We start from the raw sequence: 22,666 nt of genomic DNA on the forward strand, positions 1-22,666 counted from the left end.
TAAAAATTTTAACCGGTTCAAGCTACAATTTAGAACATATATATTAAACGAGGATTTAATTATTATCTTAAAGGGAATCAACAACAGGCAAATGTAAGGAACAACCTGTGTGGTATTTTTCTGTTAGAGCATAGTACACAATATATCTTAATATATATAAATTACGTGACAAGTCGTTTGTCGATGGACTCCGAAACTAATGAACGGATTTTAATGCGGATTACTTCGTGGAGTGCAGCTTGGTCCAACTTGAGAGATAGGATAGTTTTTATATCGATTTGAGACCCATACTTATTTTTATTTTCAATATTTGTTATTGTACTTATGGACATATTTTCTATGAAAGAATTTAATAACTCATGGTTTGACAGTTCCGCTGTGAAACAATTTTATTATAACAACAGGGAGCATTTTTTACGAAAAAATTCTTGATGTATTGAAATATTATTGGCAAATTCCTATAAAACAGCTTTTTTATTATCTACGACCGAGCCTTGCTCTGATTTTTGAGGTGGTACAAAACTTGAACAAAAATCCTCACAGGATATCTAGATTCGAACCGGAGTCTTCTGCTTTCCGGATCACCCAATGACCCGTCTCAGCTATTATAGTCTTGTATATAGTGGCGAAATTTACCTTTGTATTCTAATATTATAATAGCAGTTACTCATTAAAATACGGATAAAACTTCTTTCTTTAAAATTGACCCCTAGCTACTAGCTAGGGGTCAGATTTCTCTTCCCCGGAACTTCCTGTAGACTAAATTTCACTAAAATGGTTGGAGTCGTTTCCGATATTCAGATTATATACATATACAAGAATTGCTCGTTTCAAGATATCCATTTTATAATATTGTTAAATGCCTAGACTTTACGTACACATTAGCTTGAAAAGGCTTATATATATATACATATTTTTTTTTTCAAAAAGTCATCATACGTATTGTATTATTCCTATCCTGCATTTCAGGGTTTACTGAATATTCGTTCCTATAGTACCCATAGATGGAAAATGTTGATCTAGATCACCAGCCAATAGCCAAATAACAAAATGAAGGACAGACAATACAGTTACAGCCGTTCTGTCACAACATAAATTCGAAGATCCTCTTTTTTACTTCATATTTGCACTAGCTAGAGTGAGCCTGTGACTTTAGCTGGGTCGCACCATGCGCTCGCCGAATTTGACAAACTGGGAAACACTTATGTTACAACAGCTTGTATTTAATAATACTTGACGAAATAATTATGTTATGTAAACATGCTACATTAAAGGATTTTTATGGTGAATATGCGCTTAACTAGGGAAGATTATTGCTTCGTTTCTTTCCTAAAGTTTTAATATGATATATATAGCTAGAAGTTATACTTAATAATATTATATATCATATAGATGTAGAATATTATGTTATTGGTCAAGGTCAAACCGGTCAAATCAAGACTAAAAGTAAGTATGTATATTCAAATTAAGTTTCGAGAGAATTAAGAATTTACCGAAACATTAGCTCTATATTAATTCTCCATTGGCCTCATTGACGTACAATAAACATTTAGACTCACAATCACGCTCAAAAACTGTCTGAAGCAACACTTCAGTTGTGTATTGACCGCGCTTTGAATACAACGCCACGCAATGACAAAGTCTTCACGTCTCTTTCGCACATTTCGTACCATTATCGCTTCTTATGAGCGTATACAATATACTTTGAACATTACTGCTACGAAATAAGGTGTTAATTTGAATGAATGTTTTATTGTTATCTGTATAAGTTAATGTATACGTATAAAACGCCACCCGGACATTTTTGACGAACTTTTAATAGGCTATTGGGAGTCTAGTTGTTTATAGTACATACGTCAATGATTGGCCTATTATTTACAGGAACAAATATAATCTTTTTAATTTTAGTATATTTTCTTACCTCAATATTAAAAAAGGCAACTGACCAAAGTTAGAGAAGTAGGCTTATAATTGGTAAATAAATTATCAATACAGATTTCAAAGGAGCTGGTCACAATAGTAGGCGGCTCTAAGAATATATTGAATACATTATAATATTAATTCAACAATGATCTGAATCTAATACCGGTGGTGGATTTTTCTAATAAATTAATATTAAAGTCACCACATATCATCATAAATTTTCATTGTTATTATTTTTACTCCACATTATTGTCGTGTTGAATATAAATTACATTTACACAGAAAATCGGTTTGTAAAAATCTTATACTTTACATTGCAACGCTTGATTTATATAATGAGTTCTTTACATGCCCTTCTCTCGAATCGGAAAATTGTACACAGCATAATTAATGTTTTAAAATTTCAAAATGTTTGAAATAAACAAATGCTTCACGTTGCTTACTTATTTTAGTTAAGACGTTTTTATTTACCATATACATACTTACCATTCTTACGCTTCCGCTTAAAATGATCTTGTCTTAGATAATTTATCTTGCTGCTAGACAACCGATGAAAACAGTACAAATTTATTACTATGGTGTGCGTGACAAGCTACGTCTTACAATCGCGATTTGTATGTCACTTTGTGTTTGTCTCAAAATAGAGGTTAACTGTCAGCCTCAATTTCTTTCGACGTTTTCACAGCTGTCACAGTATCTAGACGCATAAATGATCTGAGGATTTTGTAAATAATATGGTCATGTGGATGTTTGGGTTGAATACGATTATTCTTTCAGCCTATACATAGGCTGCTACCAGACATACTTCACTTTAAAGTATTGATGACGTATTCATTACGATGGTATCAGTTCCCTACCTACTGGAAATTAAAGTATGACTTAAAATCACTGACCTCTACTATTTACCACTGGACTGGCGGCTGTAAAAGTGCCTTTGTGCCTGTTTGATATTAGCCATTTTGGCGCTGTTGGCCATGTAGCGAGAGTCTGAGGTACTAAAACTAGTGATGACAACCTCAGCTAAAAAAACATCGATAGGAAAACTATTGTGTACTTTATTACGTTCATTCCTGAAGTATAAATAACACGGAAAACGACAGAAATTAATTCAAAATGCAAAAATATTTTACAGTATTGTACGCTTCACTCGCAGCCATTTGTATTATACGTCAAAATTGTTCTCTGGACGCTCGCAAGTGGCGCTTCATATAGGCACAAAAAATTTCCTGTCAAATATATTGAAAAGCCTGTCAAGTGGTATTTTATACAGGTCAGTGCTTAAAGGTCAATATTTATATATAATTATTTCATAACTTGCCATCCTAACTGTCAACGAAAGAGGAAACTATTCCATTCTTCCTAATGTGGCTCCTGCGGAAAGACTTCACAACATCTGCTGCCCATGAAGACCAATCCGACTTACGCCTAACTGTCGTACAGTTGCGTTTCCAATAAATTCTTGTTACGTTTATAAATATGTATATCCATTTTATGTTATAAATATATTATAATGTTATAAATATTCAGTTAATATATACTACTAATACTTGATCAAGATTTTGTAATAAAAAATGGATTTGAATAACAAGTGATACTGATTTAGTTGGAGAAGATATTATAAGAAATTTAGAACTAGAAATAACAGCTATTACTCATTAGTAACTACTCCCAGCAAAATCCAGACAATTATACGACAAGTGATACAGTCAATCTATGAGAGAAAAATAGAAAATTTATTTATTTACCGAAAATGTTTTTCTTGTTTTTTTTTAAAGATGTCAGAGAAATGTACACCACCTACTTTGTGGAGTATACGTTCAATATAATATTAAATCAAAAAAAATATTTTGGAAGTAGGGCGAAAAGTAGTTCATACCTAGACCGGTCTTATTCATAATAACTTATCGAAGTTTTAAAACATCAAAAAGAAAAAAAAACAAAAGCTGACGTGACTTATTGTGGTTAGAACCCTTTTATAATAGGTTTATACCTTCGATAATCGTTTTATAATGAATAAGGCGGTTAATTTTTTACTCTCCACAGTGTCCACTAAGACAGAAAGCGTGTGTTGAAAACGCAATATTGTCCGTTTTTTCTGTCTGGCAGCAGTGTTAGTAAACGATAACGAATATATTAATATCTATGCGTCGACGGGAGGAGGTCTATCGGGAGGTGAGGCTCGGGGCTCCGGCGGCTGAAGTATAACTGTTGTGGTCTCCTGGGGCGCCTCCTACAACACAATGATCAGCATTCATCATCAGTAAAGACTGGATAATGCCAACCTCTACTTTATACCACTGGACTGGCGGCTGTCAAAGTGCTTTTGTGCCTGTTTGATATTCGCCATATTGGCGCTGTCGGCCATGTAGCGAGAGTCTGCGGTACTAAAACTAGGTTGTCATCAGTAACAACCTAGCGGACAATATAGATGGTGGGAAACTATTAACAAAAAAAAATGAGTAGGTACTTTATTAGTTTCATTCTTGAAGTATAAATAACACTGAAAACGAACGAAATTAATTCAAAATGTAAAAATACTTCAGAGTATTGTACGGTCCTTCGCAGTCATTTGTATTATACGTCAAAATTAGTTCTCTGGACGCTCGCGAGTGGCGCTTCATATAGGCACAAGAAATTTGCTGTCAAACATGTGGAACGGCCTGTCCAGTGGTATTTATACAGGTCAGTGATGCCAGCCGAATCAGATTGGTATGACAGTAAGGGACGAGAAGACCAGGACGTTCAGCTCATGGTAATTTATAACAGACATAAACTGATGATGCCTACTAATCTGCTAAGTCGAGTTAGTCTTTTGTGGGGCGATGTATATGCTTTTACAACAAGATCCCAGAAAATGTTCAAAACAAAGGTGTTACGTTATTCAAAAGAATTGTTAAAAACGTTTGTGTGGTAAAGGTTACTATAACATAAATGACTTTCTTAAGGATACCACAGATTGGGAATGGAGCGACCGCCCTCGGGCTATTAAATAATAAGTTTAATTGTACAATGTTACTTTGTTAATGTTACTTTAATTGTAAAACATATTTTTGATGAAAAAAAAGCCCGCTGAGTTTGTTGCGCCCATTCTTCTCAGGCCTGAGGCATTTACTTTGGAATGGGTGGTAGTTTTTTTTTTGACTTTCAATAAGTGATTTCACATCCTATTTTGAATAAAAATATTTGAATTTGAATTTGTGCTCTTCAGACCGAAACATAATAATGCTTACACATTACTGAAGAAATAAAAATAGGCGCCGTTGTGGTATCCATAATCTGCATAATCTGCTGGTATCCTGTGCAAAGGAGCCTCCCACTGGTAATTGTAATATATTTACCTGTACCGCGGTGGGCGCCGTGTTCGATTCGCGGTTCCTTCGCTTCTCCACGTGGCCGAAACAGTGTTCACACTCGTCGTCGCTATCCTCCGAGTCCGACTCGCCGAACCGATGGGGCTTCTCGTATATACAACAACCTATTCACAGAGTATTGTATTGTACACAAATAAAATTTGAAAAACAACAAAATTTTATGAATGATGCGGGACTCGATCCCAACTGTAAAGTAGATCCTGTAGATGAAGCTGAACAAAGCATACAAGATTTTATAAACGATACGTCATTCGAACGATTGGCTAAGTTGGAAACAGCGCTCGCACGGAACACGAGAGGTTCCGGGTTCGAGTCCCGCATCGCTCATTAAAAAAAATCAGTTTTATTTGTGTAATAGATTTCATTGTTCGAGATTCGTTATACATAGACCTGGGTCCCGGCCTCACGTGTCCATAAATATACTGTAGCAGTTACTAACATTTAGATTTCTTCTTATTCATATGCTCATTGTCCACTGTGTCTTCCGTCCACACCACCTTCTTGCGTTGCTGCTGATTGGTCGGTCTCAGCGTTATGACCGCCACCCGTTCCACAGGTTCCTGGAACACATAAAGCTTTGCTCAGGTTTCAACTAGGCTTGGCGCGGTGCTCATGCCACGTTCAGTGCTGCAACCACGAGAAAGTTGAACTTATTTATATTAATATTGGTTGTGCCAAAAATCGTTAGCCCTCATAAAGTAAATATCTTTTTCCTGACATTATTTTAACTTGACGGCTTTCACTTCAATTCTCCGTGGTGAAAATCGTTGGTCACCTTTATGTCGTAGGTACATTTTGTTAAATATTTTCAAATATTAGGTAGCTGTCGATGGACGGTCGCAGTAGCAGTCTATATATCTACATAGATTCCGACATTCTGCACAGAGCAAAACGCCTTAAAGTTAGAAACGTCACTTTGTAATGGATTTCTCGTCGTCTTCATCGAAGATAAAAAATTTGTCGTTTTGATTGAGACAAATTTATCCTGAAAGGAACTTCGTAAAACGTTGCTTTCCTTCATATCTACAACTGGCGAATCTTGTATCAACAGCTAGGTATTATCACCAGGACAAATACCTACTGGTCCAAAACTTAAGATTTAATGATGTACCTACATATGTATTCGTGTTCCCCTAAAGTCTAAACCTTACAAATTCAGAATAAGACAAATCTTACCACAAACAAAGACAGTTGGAAATCGCCAAATTTCTTCTAATCAATGAAGACAAGACAAGTAGAAAGCTTTTTCCAGTTAGAGCGTTAATTAAAAAGTAAAAGCGGATTTTTTTTACCATAACAGTAATTCCACTAAGACCGTAGAACAGTTACCTATTTATGGACGTTATAGCGAAGTTTGTCTACTTCAAGCATTCAGATGTTGAATATCGAGCCCAAGGAGGGTCGTTCGAAGAATTTTGCCGGATCAGATATCCGAACTCAAGCTATAGGCAGGTAGGTACTTGGGGCACACTAAAAGTTTTACACTTCTAGCTAATCGGAACTATTTTAATTTCGAATGATATATTTTTGAAACGTTGCAACCTTCTTAGTAATAAAAACAAACAATGGAAGGGAAATCGTTTGACAATTGTGTTTTATCACATATTTTTATTTATAAGTTAAAAAGATTTTAGAGCGATGATTTTTTATGATTTTAAAAGTTTTGCGGAGAGAGTCTACGCAAGACTGTGCCGCTCGTCTTTGAAAATACTATAATTCCGAATGGTATTCTACCATTTGTTTACCCAGGGTGTTAAAAAAAAGTTCGCGAAAGACGACCAAAAAGCCGCGTCCTCTTACATCATGACAACGCATCTTCACACACGGCCAACAAAACTAAGTCATTTTTAGCTTCCGAAAAAGTACAACTCGTCACCCATCCTGCACGTAGCCCCGACCTAGCACCCGATGATTTTTTATATTTTTCCCAAAATCCTAGATTTGATGAGATGTTTCACTTTTACCAATTCCGAAGAGGCAGTGATAGCGTTCAATCAGCACGTAGAAAAGATGCCTTCAGATCTGTGGTCCTCCTGTTTTAAAAATGGTTCTATCGCATGAAAAAATGATTAAAATGTAAAGGAGAGTATTTTGAATAGCAATAAACATAATATTTTGGATACGTATTTTGAAAGTTTAAAATGCTGGTTGACCCGAATACATAAGTGCAAGGGGTCGGAGACGAAAATTATGAAAAAGCTTTTATTTTTTTTCATATTCTATCCCTCATTTTACTAAGTATTGAATCACATGTATTCTTTATTCCATTATACACAAAAAACAGCTACAAAGTGTAGTACACTTGCAGTACATATCTCAACTGAAATAATCATTCAGATATGACACATTTAATATTTACGAGTTCTACGATTTACGAGTGTTATATAAAATTTCTCAGTGATACCTTCTTCTTCTACTTTTGAATGTTTCTTATTTATGACTCTCACTGAGGGATATATTCTCCAGGACACAGAAAAATAGCAAGGTAAGTAACAAACTTGACGATGACAAAAAAGGGTTAGTCAGAAATCTGTGACCACAAGCAGGATAGTGGGAAATCTTGGACTGACATGCAAAGGAAGAGGAATAAATGAAACAATAGCTGTTATACTGCATAAAATTGTAATTGATTGTAAAACAAACTGTGACTTAGTCTAATTTTCTCAGTGCTATGCAATCACTGTGCTTAAAGCACAGCATGGTTATGAATTTTCTAAATTTTTAATTGTGTGGATCAATTTTATTCCCATTCTCCCCTCTCATTAGAGGTGTCTACATGAACCACACAAAAGCAGATAAAAAATTCGAAAAATGTTTTCCTAACAGCTATTACTAAAAATAATATATTATTTTATAAAGAACCCAAAATAATTTTATATTCATTTAAAAATCAATAAACATAATGAAAACAATTCAAGATTAAAGTTAACTTTACAAAACACTACATCAAAACAAGATAACAGTAGTTCAGTCAGATAAAACTATCTCTAAAAATTTTTATCGCTCTTCACTTAAATACATATTTGTTTTCATTTTATATCTTATTGCTATAAGTATACAATAAGTTATCTGATAACTTTATTCTCCATAAGTCTCTCGATTTTATCATTTTGATAACCAAGAAAATTTGATAATATTTCATGAGTATGCTGTCCTATAGTGGGTGGTGGTAATCTTACTTCGTTACCCCCCTCCGAGTATACTGTAGGTGGTCCAACCATTTTTATTGAGCCTGCATCAGGATGTGGCATTTCTTTAACTAATTTAATGGCCTTCACATGTTCATCTTCAAACACTTCTTTCATGGTATTAACAGGTCCATTCGGGAAGGATGCAGTCTTAAAAATCTCAGCCCATTCTTTTTTTGACTTTTTTACTATTATGTCACTAATTATCTTAATAAGATCATCTCTATTTTTTACACGTGATGAATTATCTTTAAAACGAGGGTCGCTAAGCAATTCCTCTCTGTTAATTCTTTTACAGAAATCGGCAAACTGTGGATTAGATCCAGTGCCAATCACAATTTCGCCATCATTTGTTTGAAATGTTTGATATGGCACTAAGTTTGCATGTGCTGTTCCCCATCTTTGCCCTTCTATTCCACAATTTAAACTTATTGTCGCTATATTTATCATGCTTGATATTTGTGTTGATAATAAGTTACAATCTATCTTCTGTCCTCTCCCTGTTTTACTTCTATAGTGTAAAGCTGTCATGATGGCACCGAAAGCATGCAAGCCGGTTGTAACATCTGTTATAGCAACACCGACTTTGGCCGGTCTTCCATTTCTATCACCTGTACAATTCATAAGTCCACCCATGGCTGCTGCAAGCACATCATAGCTAGAAAAATATATTATAAGCTTAGCCATTTTATATAAAGTATTAATATGTTTACACACTTACTTACTCTCACTATATTAATAGTAAAGGGACTACTTATTACCTACTTAGTTCGTCTGATCTCTAAATGAGTGAAAACCGAAAATTATTCTGTACAGGTTAGTTTTTATACTACTGAACTTAATGTTTATTTTAAGTAATTTACAAATAAAGAAGAAAATCTCAAGTATATTAATGTAATGCTAAATAATTTTATATTTTAATCATTTACATGTACAATAAACAAGTAGATTCCTAATCACCTTTAAAAAGGTTGTCAAAAAATATGTTTTTATATATATATATACATATTATATACATACATAATATATATATACATAAGATATATATACATTAACTTATATGGATAAGATTAAAACATTCATTCAAATTAACACTTAATTTGTGGCAGTTATGTTGAAAGTCTATTGTGTACGTTCATTAGAAGCTCGGACACAATAGACAAGATTTTTTTTAGCAATTATAATATAATTATTTAACAGTGATTAAAAACATCAAGAAAGTTACAGAATTTTTTTAATTTAAAGGGGAACTTATCCAAAATATGACACTCCATCCTTCCACATTTTGATATTGTGTGAGGTTGTATTCAAAGCCCAGTCAAAATTAATGGAACACTGTCTAATAGACACATAGGCAGAGTTTTGCTACAGACAATTTTTTGGGTGTGATTGTGAGTACTTGTTAATTGTATGTCAATGATTTCAAACTATATGTTATATATATGTATGGTCATACCCTGGTCTATTAGCATAAGGTCCTGTAGGCCCAAACCCAGTTACTGCACAATATATCAACCTAGGATTGATTTCACTTAACTTCTCATACCCCACTCCCAACTTGTCCAGTTTTCCGGGTAGATAGTTTTCCACAACAACATCACATTTTTTAGCGAGATCATAGATAATGTTCTTTCCTGTAATATAGTCAATTAATAGTAAAATCATATTTCAAATAAAAAAATGTGTAATACACCAACATTTCAACGACCATAATATAACAATATTTTTAAGTAACCACTTATTATGAGTGTAAATAATTCTTACCTTCAAATGTTTTTAAATCAATGCAAACACTATACTTGTTCCTGTTTACACAGAGATAATAATATGAATCTTTATTGCCATTTATGAATGGCGGTCCCCATTTTCTTGCCTCGTCGCCATCGAGACTTTCTATCTTAATAACTTTTGCTCCCAGGTCTCCAAGTGTCATAGTACAAAAAGGACCAGCAACGACTCTCGTTAAATCCAACACATTGATGTCATCTAACAATCCTTTTGTATTTGTTGAATTAGCTCTAACAATATTTGCCGAAAAACGAATAAATGGTCTGTTTGATTTCAACACAAATCTATTCAAAACACCCATGACGTTTAGTTACTACTGCACTCTTTGAATATGATCTAAATGTTATCATATTCTATCACATTATTTAGTAACGCAAACATAGGAATGATATTATATCGTATTCACTTTGCAAGTCAAATAAAGTTGATATTCAATTTACTAATTTAGTTACCTCTTGTACTTGTGGGGGAACGGTCACTGCTGTGCTTGTCGTAGCCATTTCTTCGCAGCGCTCTCGTTGTGCCATCAATAATACATATACAACTCACACCTTAAATAATAATCTTAGCATTTTACAATATCAATTTATCACGGAAGTTTCGGAAATTATTTTTTGAACCAATTTTTAATAAACAGAGCGTTATCAAGACCGCCGACTGTCAGTTGTCATTTATACCGTGTTCTGTGTGTACACCTAAATTATATTAAATAATATACTCTGTGTATACCTATACTTAATTTTTTTTTAATTTATTTAGTGGCACGGGATGCAAGTCCATAGGCCAAATACCTATACTACTAACTTTGTGATGCCATTTGCCATATTTTTATTTTGCCATTTAAACTCATGCGGCATTACACATGCCCTATTTTTCAATCATTAATAATTCATAACGTCAAAACCAAACATAGAAATCATGTTATATTGTATTCAAATAAAATTTTACAAGTCAAATAGAATTTATCAACTTTATACAATTTACCCCTTCTTCTTGTGGGGTACAAGTATAAATGTATGTAAACGTACACGCTCTTGTTGTGCTATTCATTGCAAGTGGTAGCCGCAGCATGGGGTAACTGTGTAACGCTAAAATCTGTCACTTAGCCTCCGTAAAGAGGTCACGCGGCAAGCGGCCCGATGTCCATTTAACAGCTTCGCTACATAAAATTCGTTGTCTGTAAAGTCGGTTTACGGACGATAATTTTACGTGATAACGTCGTAAGAAAACATTCATGAAAAATTAAATACTTTTATGAATTAAATTATTATTAATGAATTATCATTATTATTATTGAATTATTATTAATATAATACAAAGAAGGAGCTCACTGAAGATTAAAATTTCCTCACACTCGTTCATTAAAATTTTATTTTTTTACATACCACACCTTAGCCCGATTGCGCCTCTCCATCGCTTGTTCCGCGTTCTCTGTTGTTGCACATTGGGCTCAGGCGGAAAGTTTTTCCGAAAGACGGTTTCCGTGCGACTGGAGTTATCGTAAATAAAACAGTACGTAACTATATATTTGAAGAAAAATATACACCGAACTTCCCTTTAACGTCATTCGGGCCATGTGTAATGTTATTTATTGCGCCGGTATGTGTATAGATATATTAATATGTTTCATTGTTATTTATATCGGTAGAAGAAAGCTATGGGATCGCTCCTATTGCGTGGACATAACATAACTATTCATTATATTATAGCAAACAAACATCTTGAGTTGCAGTAGAGTAATTAATAAATTAATGACTACAAGTTGCTAGCAAGAACTTGTATACTCTTTCAATCAGCAACAAAGATATATCACGAAAATTAAGAACATAAAAAAAAATCACCACATTGTTCTCTAATAACCTTAGAATATTGACACTATAGAAGTGGACTCCCCATGCCCCTTTTAGATAGCAATAGTTTTAACAGGAATAGTCTTAGGGGTTGTCATATTATTATTATGACTAAAAATGACCCATTACGGAGTTATATGGTATGACATAATGTCATACTCAACAGATGATTGGGAATATAAATGAATTAAACATAGCAATGAAAAGCATGATAAGATAATTGTTTATTTATTATAGGACCATAACAAAACAAAAATAATTTCATAAAATAACTTATCATTACTATCATTAATATACTACAGTCAGAACTCTAATAATGATCAGGAAATTTATTGTGTTATTTGTTATTTCTATACACATGTACTATATTTTTTCTTTCATAAATCTAAGATTTTAAAATATGTATAAAAACTATGTATTATATTATTAGATAGATACAAAAACAAAATATTATCATAAATTTGGAGTGCCGCCAGCAGCGGAGTCCATCCAGCTCAGCCATGCCCTTGAGCATGAAGAAGCTTCGAATTTATAATTCATGACAGATCAGACAAATAAGCATTTATGAATTTACTTCTCGATAAGACTAAAATGAAAAAGACGCGATACGATTAAGTGAAGTTAATTTTAAATATAACGGTTTGAAATTATTTTTCATCAATTATGGTAACAATATTGCTGTATATTATTTTATGTACTTTTCCTATCTCTATGGTTTGGTTATACTCTCGTGTTGCACACTATACATCAAAGTCACATTTTGTCATTTAAATTTTGAGATGAGTTTTGACATATGACAATTATAATTTATGTTTACGAGTTACCTACCTACCACGTGCGAAGTCTAAACAATCACATATAACCAAGCAATTTTATAAAATATACCTAGTTGAACATATCTAAGATTCAGAAACAATGTCCTTTCGTGGACGAGGTGGGGGTGGTGGTCGCGGTTTTGGCGGTCGAGGAGGCGGCGGCCGTGGTGGAGGCGGTGGCTTCGGCCGAGGCCGGGGCCGCGGCGGAGGAGGTGGTGGCTTCAGACAACAGGACATGGGACCTCCAGATCAAGTCATTCCATTAGGCCACTACGGCTGGACAGTGCAGGACGACTTAGTGTGTAAAGTAGACATAGAAGATGTTCCATACTTTAATGCACCTATTTACTTAGAAAGTAAAGAGCAAATTGGTAAAATAGATGAGATTTTTGGGAATCTTCGTGACTATTATGTGTCAGTGAAGCTAGGTGAAAATATCAAAGCAAAAAGTTTTAAGGATGGACAACAGTTTTTCATTGATCCTGCCAAATTATTGCCATTGAAGCGTTTCCTGCCTCAACCGCCTGGTGCGAAGCGTGGTGTTGGTCGTGGTGGCAGGGGCGGACGAGGAGGACGGGGTGGTGGTGATCGTGGCCGTGGAGGTGGTGGTTTTAACCGAGGAGGAGGTGGATTCAACCGTGGTGGAGGTGGATTCAACAGAGGTGGTGGTGGCTTCAATCGAGGAGGTGGGAACAGAGGTGGTGGTGGATTTAACAGAGGAGGTGGAGGATTCAATAGAGGAGGAGGGGGATACAGAGGGAGAGGTGGAAGCTAGTTGGTGCAATTGTGACAAAACTTTTATATATGCAAAAGATATACATGTTAGTATATATTCAGTGAAGTGATAAGATTCAATGACTACAATAAAAAGTTTATTAATCTTATTTTTGTTATAATTAATACATAAATATCTGTAAGTTTCCAGACAATATCAGCCATTTAATGGTGTAGAAGTAATCTGATAAAGAAAAAGGTATTTTTCTTTTACATTAACATAAGCCTATGTATTTGAAAAAATATGTTTCCCAAACAAAAATGTGTACTTTATTTCCCAATTTTACATAAAACCTAAATGCCGCCAACATTTTTTTAAAATCATGCAGAAAAATAACAAACACTTTTTTAGAATATACTAGGTAACTTGTAACATTTAAATGAAAATTTTTCATTATGGATCATTAAAGTAAATGTTTAATAAATAATTAATATACCCACACCTGTTTCCATAACTATACTGTTACACCATATACAGTACTTTTTATTTCACATTATATACATTCAGTTTTAACTATAAATAAATTTAAGTACTATATAGTTGGTACATATAACACTTCAAAACTATCTAATATTATGGACAAAATAGAAAAACTAAATGTTATTTTTTTAATGAAAATGTAGCAATCTTAGTAGACACATGTTCAAGTTTATCAAGCAATTTAAAAACAAGATGGAAGTTGTATGAGCAGACATATTAATAGTCAATGATATTTCCACATGATTAGCTGTGCTTTGGATTTTCATAAAATAATTTTTTCACATTGTATTGTTTATATTTTTCCAATAAAAATGTTCAAAAGGGGTTAAAAATAAATCAGGTTTTTTGTTTAAATTATATACTTTAAAATAAATACAGTAATTATATCTCAAATCATCTATCCCAGGACCTAGAGCTATGTAATTTTCAAATTGATTCATTTTGTTTGAGCACCACACAGCATCATACTAGCAAAGTGGGTATGAATAAAATTAAACCAAGAGACAACATAGATCTTAGATTTTATGAAGCATTCAATATAAAAATAACAATATAACTGTAGTTATTTCCTTTTTTTATTGGTCATTTGTGCCTCATCTAAGACATACCATCTCCATAATATCATCCAATTAAATAAGATTGTTATTTTAATAATCGTGGCGAATAACTATGACTACTGCATTTTTTAGTATGATAAAAAAGTCAAAGATCAAATTCCAGAACACATTGGATTTGCCAGTCTGTGATCTTCAAGGTCACCAATCTCATGGGATTATTTAGCAAATCATTATATATATATATATTACTAGTAAAAACTGTAACATTATCTTGTTGCATTTTTACTAGTAAAACTGTAACATTCTCTTGTTGCATTTTTACTAGCAATAGCAGACTTAAAGGTATCTTAATCAAAGACTAATTATTGTTATATATTGTATTAATCCATCTCACACTTTGAGGTGCACTATGTGGGTAAACATAATAAACAAATTTGTTATTTTTTTTTCAAAAATCTAAGTTTGTTTCTTGTATAAATTGCAAGAATCAATAAAATATTGCAGTCAAACATTTTTGAGTGATTATGTTTTTGGAATGAGCTGATAGCCTCATGCCAGTATTCTAAATAAATAATATTAAATTTAATTATTATCTATGGTACATCAATTTATTTCTTTACTATTATTATTCCAAATTCTCCAAGTCACCCTTGCCTTCATTTGGTACATAGTAGGGGCTCATAGCTTTTAGCCTATGGTTAAAAATGTAAAATGAAGGAATGTTCTTCTGTGTTTCCCATGTCTTATTATTCAACTCTGCTGCAGCTTGTATTTCTCTGAGGTTTCCTGCAACATTGAGTACTCCCCACATCAACAAGAATAAGCTGCCCACAGCTTGTATTACAATCTGAAAGAATATCAGAAGTACGATTTAAAAAAAGACAACCATCCATACTTGAAAGACCTAAATTTAAGAATTTAAACATGTGATGGTCACCTCCATAAATATTATTCATAATTATTAAGGTATTACTTATTATCAAAGTAAGTTACAAACTATCAACTTGAACCTATGAGAAGTTAATACTGTGCTGGTAATACAACAAGCTGTAAAAAAGTATGTTAACCAAATGGGTCACTAAATAAATCACTTACATCCAAAGGTAAGGTAGTGAACTCTTGTGAGGTTATCCTTAAATATGATCGATCTGAAATGACATTAATACTAGATTATATTGGGATTATTTTATTGATTTAAGTGAAATTGTATAATTATCTTACGCTGGGCTGCAGAAAACGCAGAGTGAAACAAAGATATAAACCCAACAGTTAAAATGATCTTGTAAAATGACATTCTTAATTATTATTGTAGAGACTAGATCACAGAACACTATTACTCTAACGAGGACTAGAGAAATAACGGTAAAAGTAAATCGTATCTAAATTGAATAATTACAATATTATTACATAAAATAATTTAGATCATAACAACAACTTAGCATTTACAATTTTTTTTTTGGTTCTGTTCGTCCATCTGGACAGGCAAAGGGGTCAAAAGCCCATACAGCCAAGTCTTCATTTTTATTTTTCTATTCTTCACGTTACACAGCTTGTTCAAAGTCAAGCTAAGTATTTATATAATCTTCATCTTCAAACATAAATAGTACAATTTCCCATAAGAGTAGTATTTCGTGTTCTTCATGTTTCATTTTCTTCATATACATATAGGTTCGCATGAAAGGCCGAAGCCAAGTCTTTTATTGATAATATTCTTGTTCCAATTAATATCAAGCTTAGCCCCTTATTTTAAATAATAAACTTTTATGATATAATACTAAAATATAAATCTCATATACGTTACAAGAAATATTTACATGAATTATAAATAATAATGATGAATATTAGTTGAATATAATTATAAGATAATATGAAACTAATTTAAGGTATAACTACAAATATAATATTTACATTTATACATTAAAATTTACATTAAAGTTAAAGTCCAATAATAATTTATGGACGAATATGTTTTAAGTCTCTGTAAGGGATTGTGTCAAAAGCCAAGACGTATTTTCAAATTTCGCCTACCGTTGAAACTATAAATTTGTAAAGCGGCACGAAGCAGTCATAATTTTCGTTATATCAATAGCAAATAGCCAGGTTTTCCCAGTTTCCTGGATTTCCCCCCCACAAACCTCATGTATTAGTTTTTAAGCATAATAAAGTTTTATCCCTTAATACGTAGATAGGGTTGTAGAAATAAGTTTTCTGATGCCTACATATATAAGGCTTAATTGTAAATTGCTTTAATAAGTAGATTTAAGTAATTTTGTATATATATTTTAATACCAAATATAGAAATTTTGAATTTGATTTTTTTTTTGAAGCATCATAAGTTTTCAATAACTGCTGAAGTGAGCGCGGGACGTCTTCAGCATTCTTATAAATATACAAGAGGCAGTCTATCAATGTAAATCTTTGAAGATTATATTGGGGACAGTCAAAGAAAATGTGATCAAGAGTTTGGATGGATAAATTACAGAATTGACAAGTTGGAGAATCTAAAACACCGATCCTAAATAAATGAGCACCACTACGAGAATGCCCCAGACGTAACCGACAAATTGTGGTGTAAAATTTTCTGTGTAAGTATTTTTTCTTTTTAACAAACCAGGGAGGAGAGATTTCGTTTTTAATGTCGGCTAACCATTTGCCCTTTGTTTGAACAACTTGTTGCCAATAATACTGAAAGTCTTGCAAGAATGTACAGTTAAAATGAGACAGTGCATCTGTGTGTGGTATGGGAATGTTCAAAGCAGTATGTATCTGATTACTATTCACAATAGATTTAGCAAGATAATCAGCTTGTTCATTTCCTTCCACGCCTATGTGTGAAGGAGTCCAGAATAAAACAATATCTTTTGTTAGGGATAAGCATTGATATTTGTCTCTAATATTGTAAATGATGAAATTAGTTGTAACATTACATTTAGGATATTGTAAAGCTTTTAAAACACTCATGCTATCTGTTATAACGATCCAATTATTATATGACTGTTCTCCAATATATTCTAGAGCAGCATATATGGCAGCACATTCTGCTGTGTATACACTAGCCAAGGTATTTAACCTATGACCAAACCCACTCCGCAGTTGTATGTCATAAACTGCCATAGAGACAGCAGTATTACTTTTAGATCCATCAGTATAAAGTTGGTCATAATTTTGCCACTCTGACAGCATACTATATACATCTTCCTTATATTTTAATGATTCATTAATAATTATTTTAATAGGTGTATATTTTGAATTATAAGAATTTAAATAACATGGCCAAAGAATACTAGAAAATAGATTATGATCACAAGAAAAATGTAACAAATCAGAGATGCCTTCTACTTGATAGTAGGAATTATTGTCAGTTCGGTTAATATAGTCCTGTATCTTTAATAGGAGTGGATGATTATTAATAGAAGTTAATTTGAGAAAGAATTTTGTTTGTAGATATTTGAATCTAAGAGCTAGTGGGGGAATATTACATTCTACTTGTAATGATATAATAGGAGTAGACCTAAAAGCGCCTGTTATGATCCTTAAGCATTTATTTTGTATTTTTTCTAATTTATTCACTAATGTAATTACTCCACCATAACAAAAGAAGGCATACTCAAAATGGCTACGGACTAATGACTTATATAATGTTAGCAAGATGCGTGGGTCTGCACCCCAATATGTACCAGCTAATGATTTCAGAATATTGCAGGCCTTTAATGCGCGATTTTTAATATTTTAACATATTTGTGCCATCTAAAATTACTTAAAAACTTAACTCCTAAAAACTTTATTGAATTATCTATTGAAATTTCCTGAGTACCATAATATATTTTTGCATCTCTTATTCTTATAGAATGCTTTGAAAATATTACTACTTTGCTTTTGTCAATACTGACCTCAAGACTAAGATATTGAAAATAAAGCTCCAATTTTTTGAGTGCTACATTAAGATAAGAACACAACATTTGATAAATTAAGTCCTGAACTATACACTACTAGATCTTAAGCAAATTGGAGGTTAGAAACTCTATTACCCAAAACAATATTTATTTGATTTATGTAGATTATAAAGAGCAATGGACTCAAAATTCCGCCCTGCGATACGCCTCTATATGAATATCGAGGACCTATTAATTGGTTATTGATTCTAACAAAAAGTTTACGACCATGCAAGAAATTGAATATCCAACTAACTATTTTTTCAGGGACATTTAAGGATAGAAGAATGGATGATAATTGTTCTGAATCAACATTATTAAATGCTCCTACAACATCCAAAAAACACCAGCCAATATCTTATTGTCAATCTGGGCACTATGGATGCCAAGACATAAATGCCATATACTCTCACAAGCAGAACGACCACATCGAAATCCAAATCGATTATTAGGTAAGAGGTTGTTACTTTCAATATAAAATATTAATCTCTGTTTTATTAATTGTTCAAAAATTTTACCAACACACAAGCTTAGTGTGATAGGATGATATAAATCAGCTGAACTAGAATCTTTCCCATGCTTTAAAATTGGAATTAGACAGTCTGTTTTCCATTCTTCTGGAATAGTGGAGTTCTTCCATAAGAGATTTAATATTTTTAGAAACTTATTTAAGTTAGAAGAGTTTAGGAGTTTAAACATTTTATAGGAGAGCCAATCCAAACCGCATGCAGAGTCCTTTCTTGATGATAGACCAGCTTTTAATTCTTCAATAGTAAAAGGGGCAATCATAAAAGAGTTGGTGCTATTTAAAGGATGATTATTGTGAATAATTGTCAAATTTGGTACTGTATCTGGAGTATATTTGTGTAAAAAGTTGGATATCCAATTATTGCTAGAGAAACAATTATTATTAGAATATAAGTTCTTAAATTTCCTCATTTTTGTCCAAATCTGTTTCATTGGCGTTAACCTATTTATGGTGGAGCAAAAATCTGTCCAGGATTTACGACGTTCAAGTCTTAATATACATTTTTTCTTTGGTTGAGCTTGCTTAAAATGAATGTAGTTTTGGATATTGCAATTTGATTTGAATAACAGATAAGCCTGTTTGCAATCTTCTACCACTTTAGTACATTGCCCATTCCACCAGGGAAGTTGTCGCTTTCTTTTAGGTAGATTAGTAATATTGTTACAGTGGTAGTTGGTTTTAGGTACTGAATTTTCTACCGCTCTAAGAATTATAGAACAGAAGTTATTGTAAGACTTCTGTAGATTACAATTATTTATATCAAATTGTTTTAACAAGTCATTTACTAAGTTCTCATATTGGTCCCAATTTACTATTTTCAGATTACTGTGTGGAGGAATGTTGGATGGAATTGAAGAAGATTCAGTTTCCGACACCATTTACCATGGAAAATTTTGTGATTGTAGGCAAGTGATAGCTGCCCAAAGAGTCCTGATGAACTTGCCATTCACAGCACAGGAATAATGAAGATGATACTATTGTTAGATCTAGTCCATTTGGTCTCCAAGAATTAGTACCCACTGTAGTTGGTTGACCATTATTTAAGAGCATTAAGTCATTATCGTCCATTACATCCATGATGTCTCTACCTCTAGAATTGGTTCTATTACAACCCCAAATGGTATGGTGAGCATTAAAATCACCAGCAATTATTAGTGGTCTTGGAATACTATGCAACAGTCTATTAAATTTAGATTTGTCAAAGTTAGGTACACTGTTGCCAGGACTATAAAAGCTAACAATTGAGATGTCTTTTTGTTTGTATTTAATTTTGATTGCTACATTTTGCAAGGAGTTATCAGAAAATGTTTCTAACTTTTGAAAATAAATGCCATTTCTAACAAAAATTGCTACACCATTGTGATCATTACCACAATCATTTCTTAGTATTGTATAACCTCTGATAGAAAACTGTATATTTGGTTTAAGCCAAGTTTCTGATATAAGTGTATGTCCTGCTCATAAAGTAGGTTTTAAAGCTCAAGTCTGTTACTCAACAGACTGAGCATTCCACTGTACTATGTTAAGTTTGTGACAGTTGAATGTGACGTTTTATTTTTAATTTGTATGGTATATTTAATTGCTGAACTAATTGCGTGTGAGCTAATGCTTTGATTCTGTGTTTTATTTAGTGTAATGACTTTGATTATTGATTCTGTGATTAGGTTCATTGCTGCTGGATTGGACAAAATTAAACTAATGATGTCTTGTGTGTTCTCTGACTTATTGAGTGATGGAAAGTTTGTTGGATGTTTAAATAAATCTGATAATGGTGTTTTACTTTTATTTTTACTATCCAATATCTTTTTTTGTTTTATAGGGCATTGACCTGATACTGCAAGATGGTTACCTTTACAGTGCACACATACTGCTTTGTCAATAGGTATAGTACATTCTTTATATGAATGATTTTCAGTGCAGATTGAGCAACGCTGAGCATTCTTACAGAATTTAGCCAAGTGGTCAAACCTAAGGCATCGGAAACACTGCTTAACTGGCGGCACAGAAGGTCGCATTTGTAGACGCCACATCTTTAAGTGAACGTAATCTGGGAGTGAAGTAGATGACGCAAAAGTAATAATGACTGCATGTGTAGGTTGTAATATAAAACCACTATCGGATTTGTTTTTTTTTTCATTATACGCCGAACAGAAATAATTTTTTCTGTACTTGACAAAGATTTGAAAATTTTTTTGTTGGACATATCAATGGGTACGGAGGAAATCACTCCAGACAATTCAGTGGCACCAGCTGGGATGGACGCCTTAATATTTTGTTCCCTCAAAAATGTCGTGTTGTCTAGGAATGTATTAGCCAAATTGGGTCGTTCAAACACTACTCCTATATTTGTTGAGTTTCTTAAGATATTTACTGCCTTTAATGAAGCGCGATAAGTAGCTACTAAGAGTTAGCATGTCACGACTACCAAGTGGCTGTTCAGTGACACTCTCTATGAAGACTATAAATTTATGACCGGCACCTGCGTCTTCCGGATATCGGCGACAATAGTCGACCACCCTATATGGCAAATAAAAGTCCTCGTGGTCTTCCAAAACTGTACGCGAATCTGAGTATTCGCTTCTTTCAGAGGTGGAATCAAAAATAGACTCACCTTTATCTCGTTCCGGCTTGGTTTTTTTCCGCCTTTTCGACATCTCTTAGCACAAACCTAAATCACTAAATATATAGACTTTTACTTATACTAAACAAATTAAATGATAAACATATACAAATACTTATATACTTTTCAAAAATATGAGGATTATATACAATATAATAGAAATATTTAATTTTATAGTTAAAAAGACCGCCCTAAGCAATCAAGAGTTCCCGCGCTTTTTTTCTATCAATAATCCTTAGCATTTAGGTACCTACAAATTATTACAACTCCACCAAAGAGGATGTATTATGTACGCTTAATACACTTGACTAAATTTAGTCGTTTAAGTCCGGTACACACGCAGCGACCGTGACTCGCTAGCGACTTATGATTTTTGTGTCTATATTATATCGATTTATCAGTATTCGTTTCGCAGTAGACGCAAAGAGTATAATAATATATAGGGGAAAGTAGGTGTGTATACAGGTGTCTGTTATTAACTTTTTTTAAATGTGAACGTTTCTTTGTAATGTCCAAAGAAAGGCGTCGAATGTTACTAGCGTTAGCAGCCGTTTGCATATATGACAAAGAGAGAGAAAAGAAAAATAGAAGATGCTGGGCGAAAAAATGGTTACTTCAAAGACCAAGATATTCGCATATAAATTTAATGGCCGAGCTAGCACTACAAGAACCGAACGATTTTAGAAACTATTTACGAATGGACTCTTGTACATATCAACAGTTGTTGTCTTTGTTGGAGCCAATGCTAACAAAACAAGATACGTGCATGAGAAAAGCGATAACAGCTCACGAACGATTATCAGCTTTATTGCGATTTCTAGCAACCGGACGATCTTAT

At 33.2% G+C, this 22,666-nt stretch overlaps 3 protein-coding genes and 1 long non-coding RNA gene across 4 annotated transcripts; 2 read left to right on the top strand and 2 right to left on the bottom strand.

Annotated features, from left to right (window-relative positions):
- Positions 1 to 7,899: 7,899 nt before the first annotated feature.
- LOC126980025 (succinate--hydroxymethylglutarate CoA-transferase) lies at positions 7,900 to 10,710 on the bottom strand. Its single transcript, XM_050829655.1, has 3 exons — positions 10,247 to 10,710; positions 9,939 to 10,116; positions 7,900 to 9,140 (listed from the first exon to the last, which is right to left on the bottom strand). Exons 1-3 carry the CDS (start codon positions 10,569 to 10,571, stop codon positions 8,360 to 8,362), a joined length of 1,284 nt encoding a protein of 427 aa, XP_050685612.1. The 5' UTR covers positions 10,572 to 10,710; the 3' UTR covers positions 7,900 to 8,359.
- Positions 10,711 to 12,914: 2,204 nt separating this feature from the next.
- Positions 12,915 to 13,819, top strand: LOC126980078 (probable H/ACA ribonucleoprotein complex subunit 1). Its single transcript, XM_050829694.1, has one exon. It carries the CDS (start codon positions 13,036 to 13,038, stop codon positions 13,708 to 13,710), a length of 675 nt encoding a protein of 224 aa, XP_050685651.1. The 5' UTR covers positions 12,915 to 13,035; the 3' UTR covers positions 13,711 to 13,819.
- Positions 13,820 to 15,109: 1,290 nt separating this feature from the next.
- LOC126980079 (ER membrane protein complex subunit 5) lies at positions 15,110 to 16,346 on the bottom strand. Its single transcript, XM_050829695.1, has 3 exons — positions 15,969 to 16,346; positions 15,843 to 15,895; positions 15,110 to 15,594 (listed from the first exon to the last, which is right to left on the bottom strand). The coding sequence occupies exons 1-3, from the start codon at positions 16,039 to 16,041 to the stop codon at positions 15,373 to 15,375; spliced, it is 348 nt and encodes a 115-aa protein (XP_050685652.1). The 5' UTR covers positions 16,042 to 16,346; the 3' UTR covers positions 15,110 to 15,372.
- Positions 16,347 to 16,752: 406 nt separating this feature from the next.
- On the top strand, positions 16,753 to 21,224 carry LOC126980080 (uncharacterized). The gene is made up of 3 exons (XR_007732953.1): positions 16,753 to 17,332; positions 18,947 to 19,131; positions 20,030 to 21,224. It is a non-coding gene; the product is annotated as an uncharacterized LOC126980080 (long non-coding RNA).
- The last annotated feature ends 1,442 nt before the right edge of the window (positions 21,225 to 22,666 follow it).

Source organism: Leptidea sinapis, chromosome 4 (genome assembly GCF_905404315.1).
Source record: "Leptidea sinapis chromosome 4, ilLepSina1.1, whole genome shotgun sequence".
In the NCBI taxonomy this organism is placed as follows: domain Eukaryota; kingdom Metazoa; phylum Arthropoda; class Insecta; order Lepidoptera; family Pieridae; genus Leptidea; species Leptidea sinapis.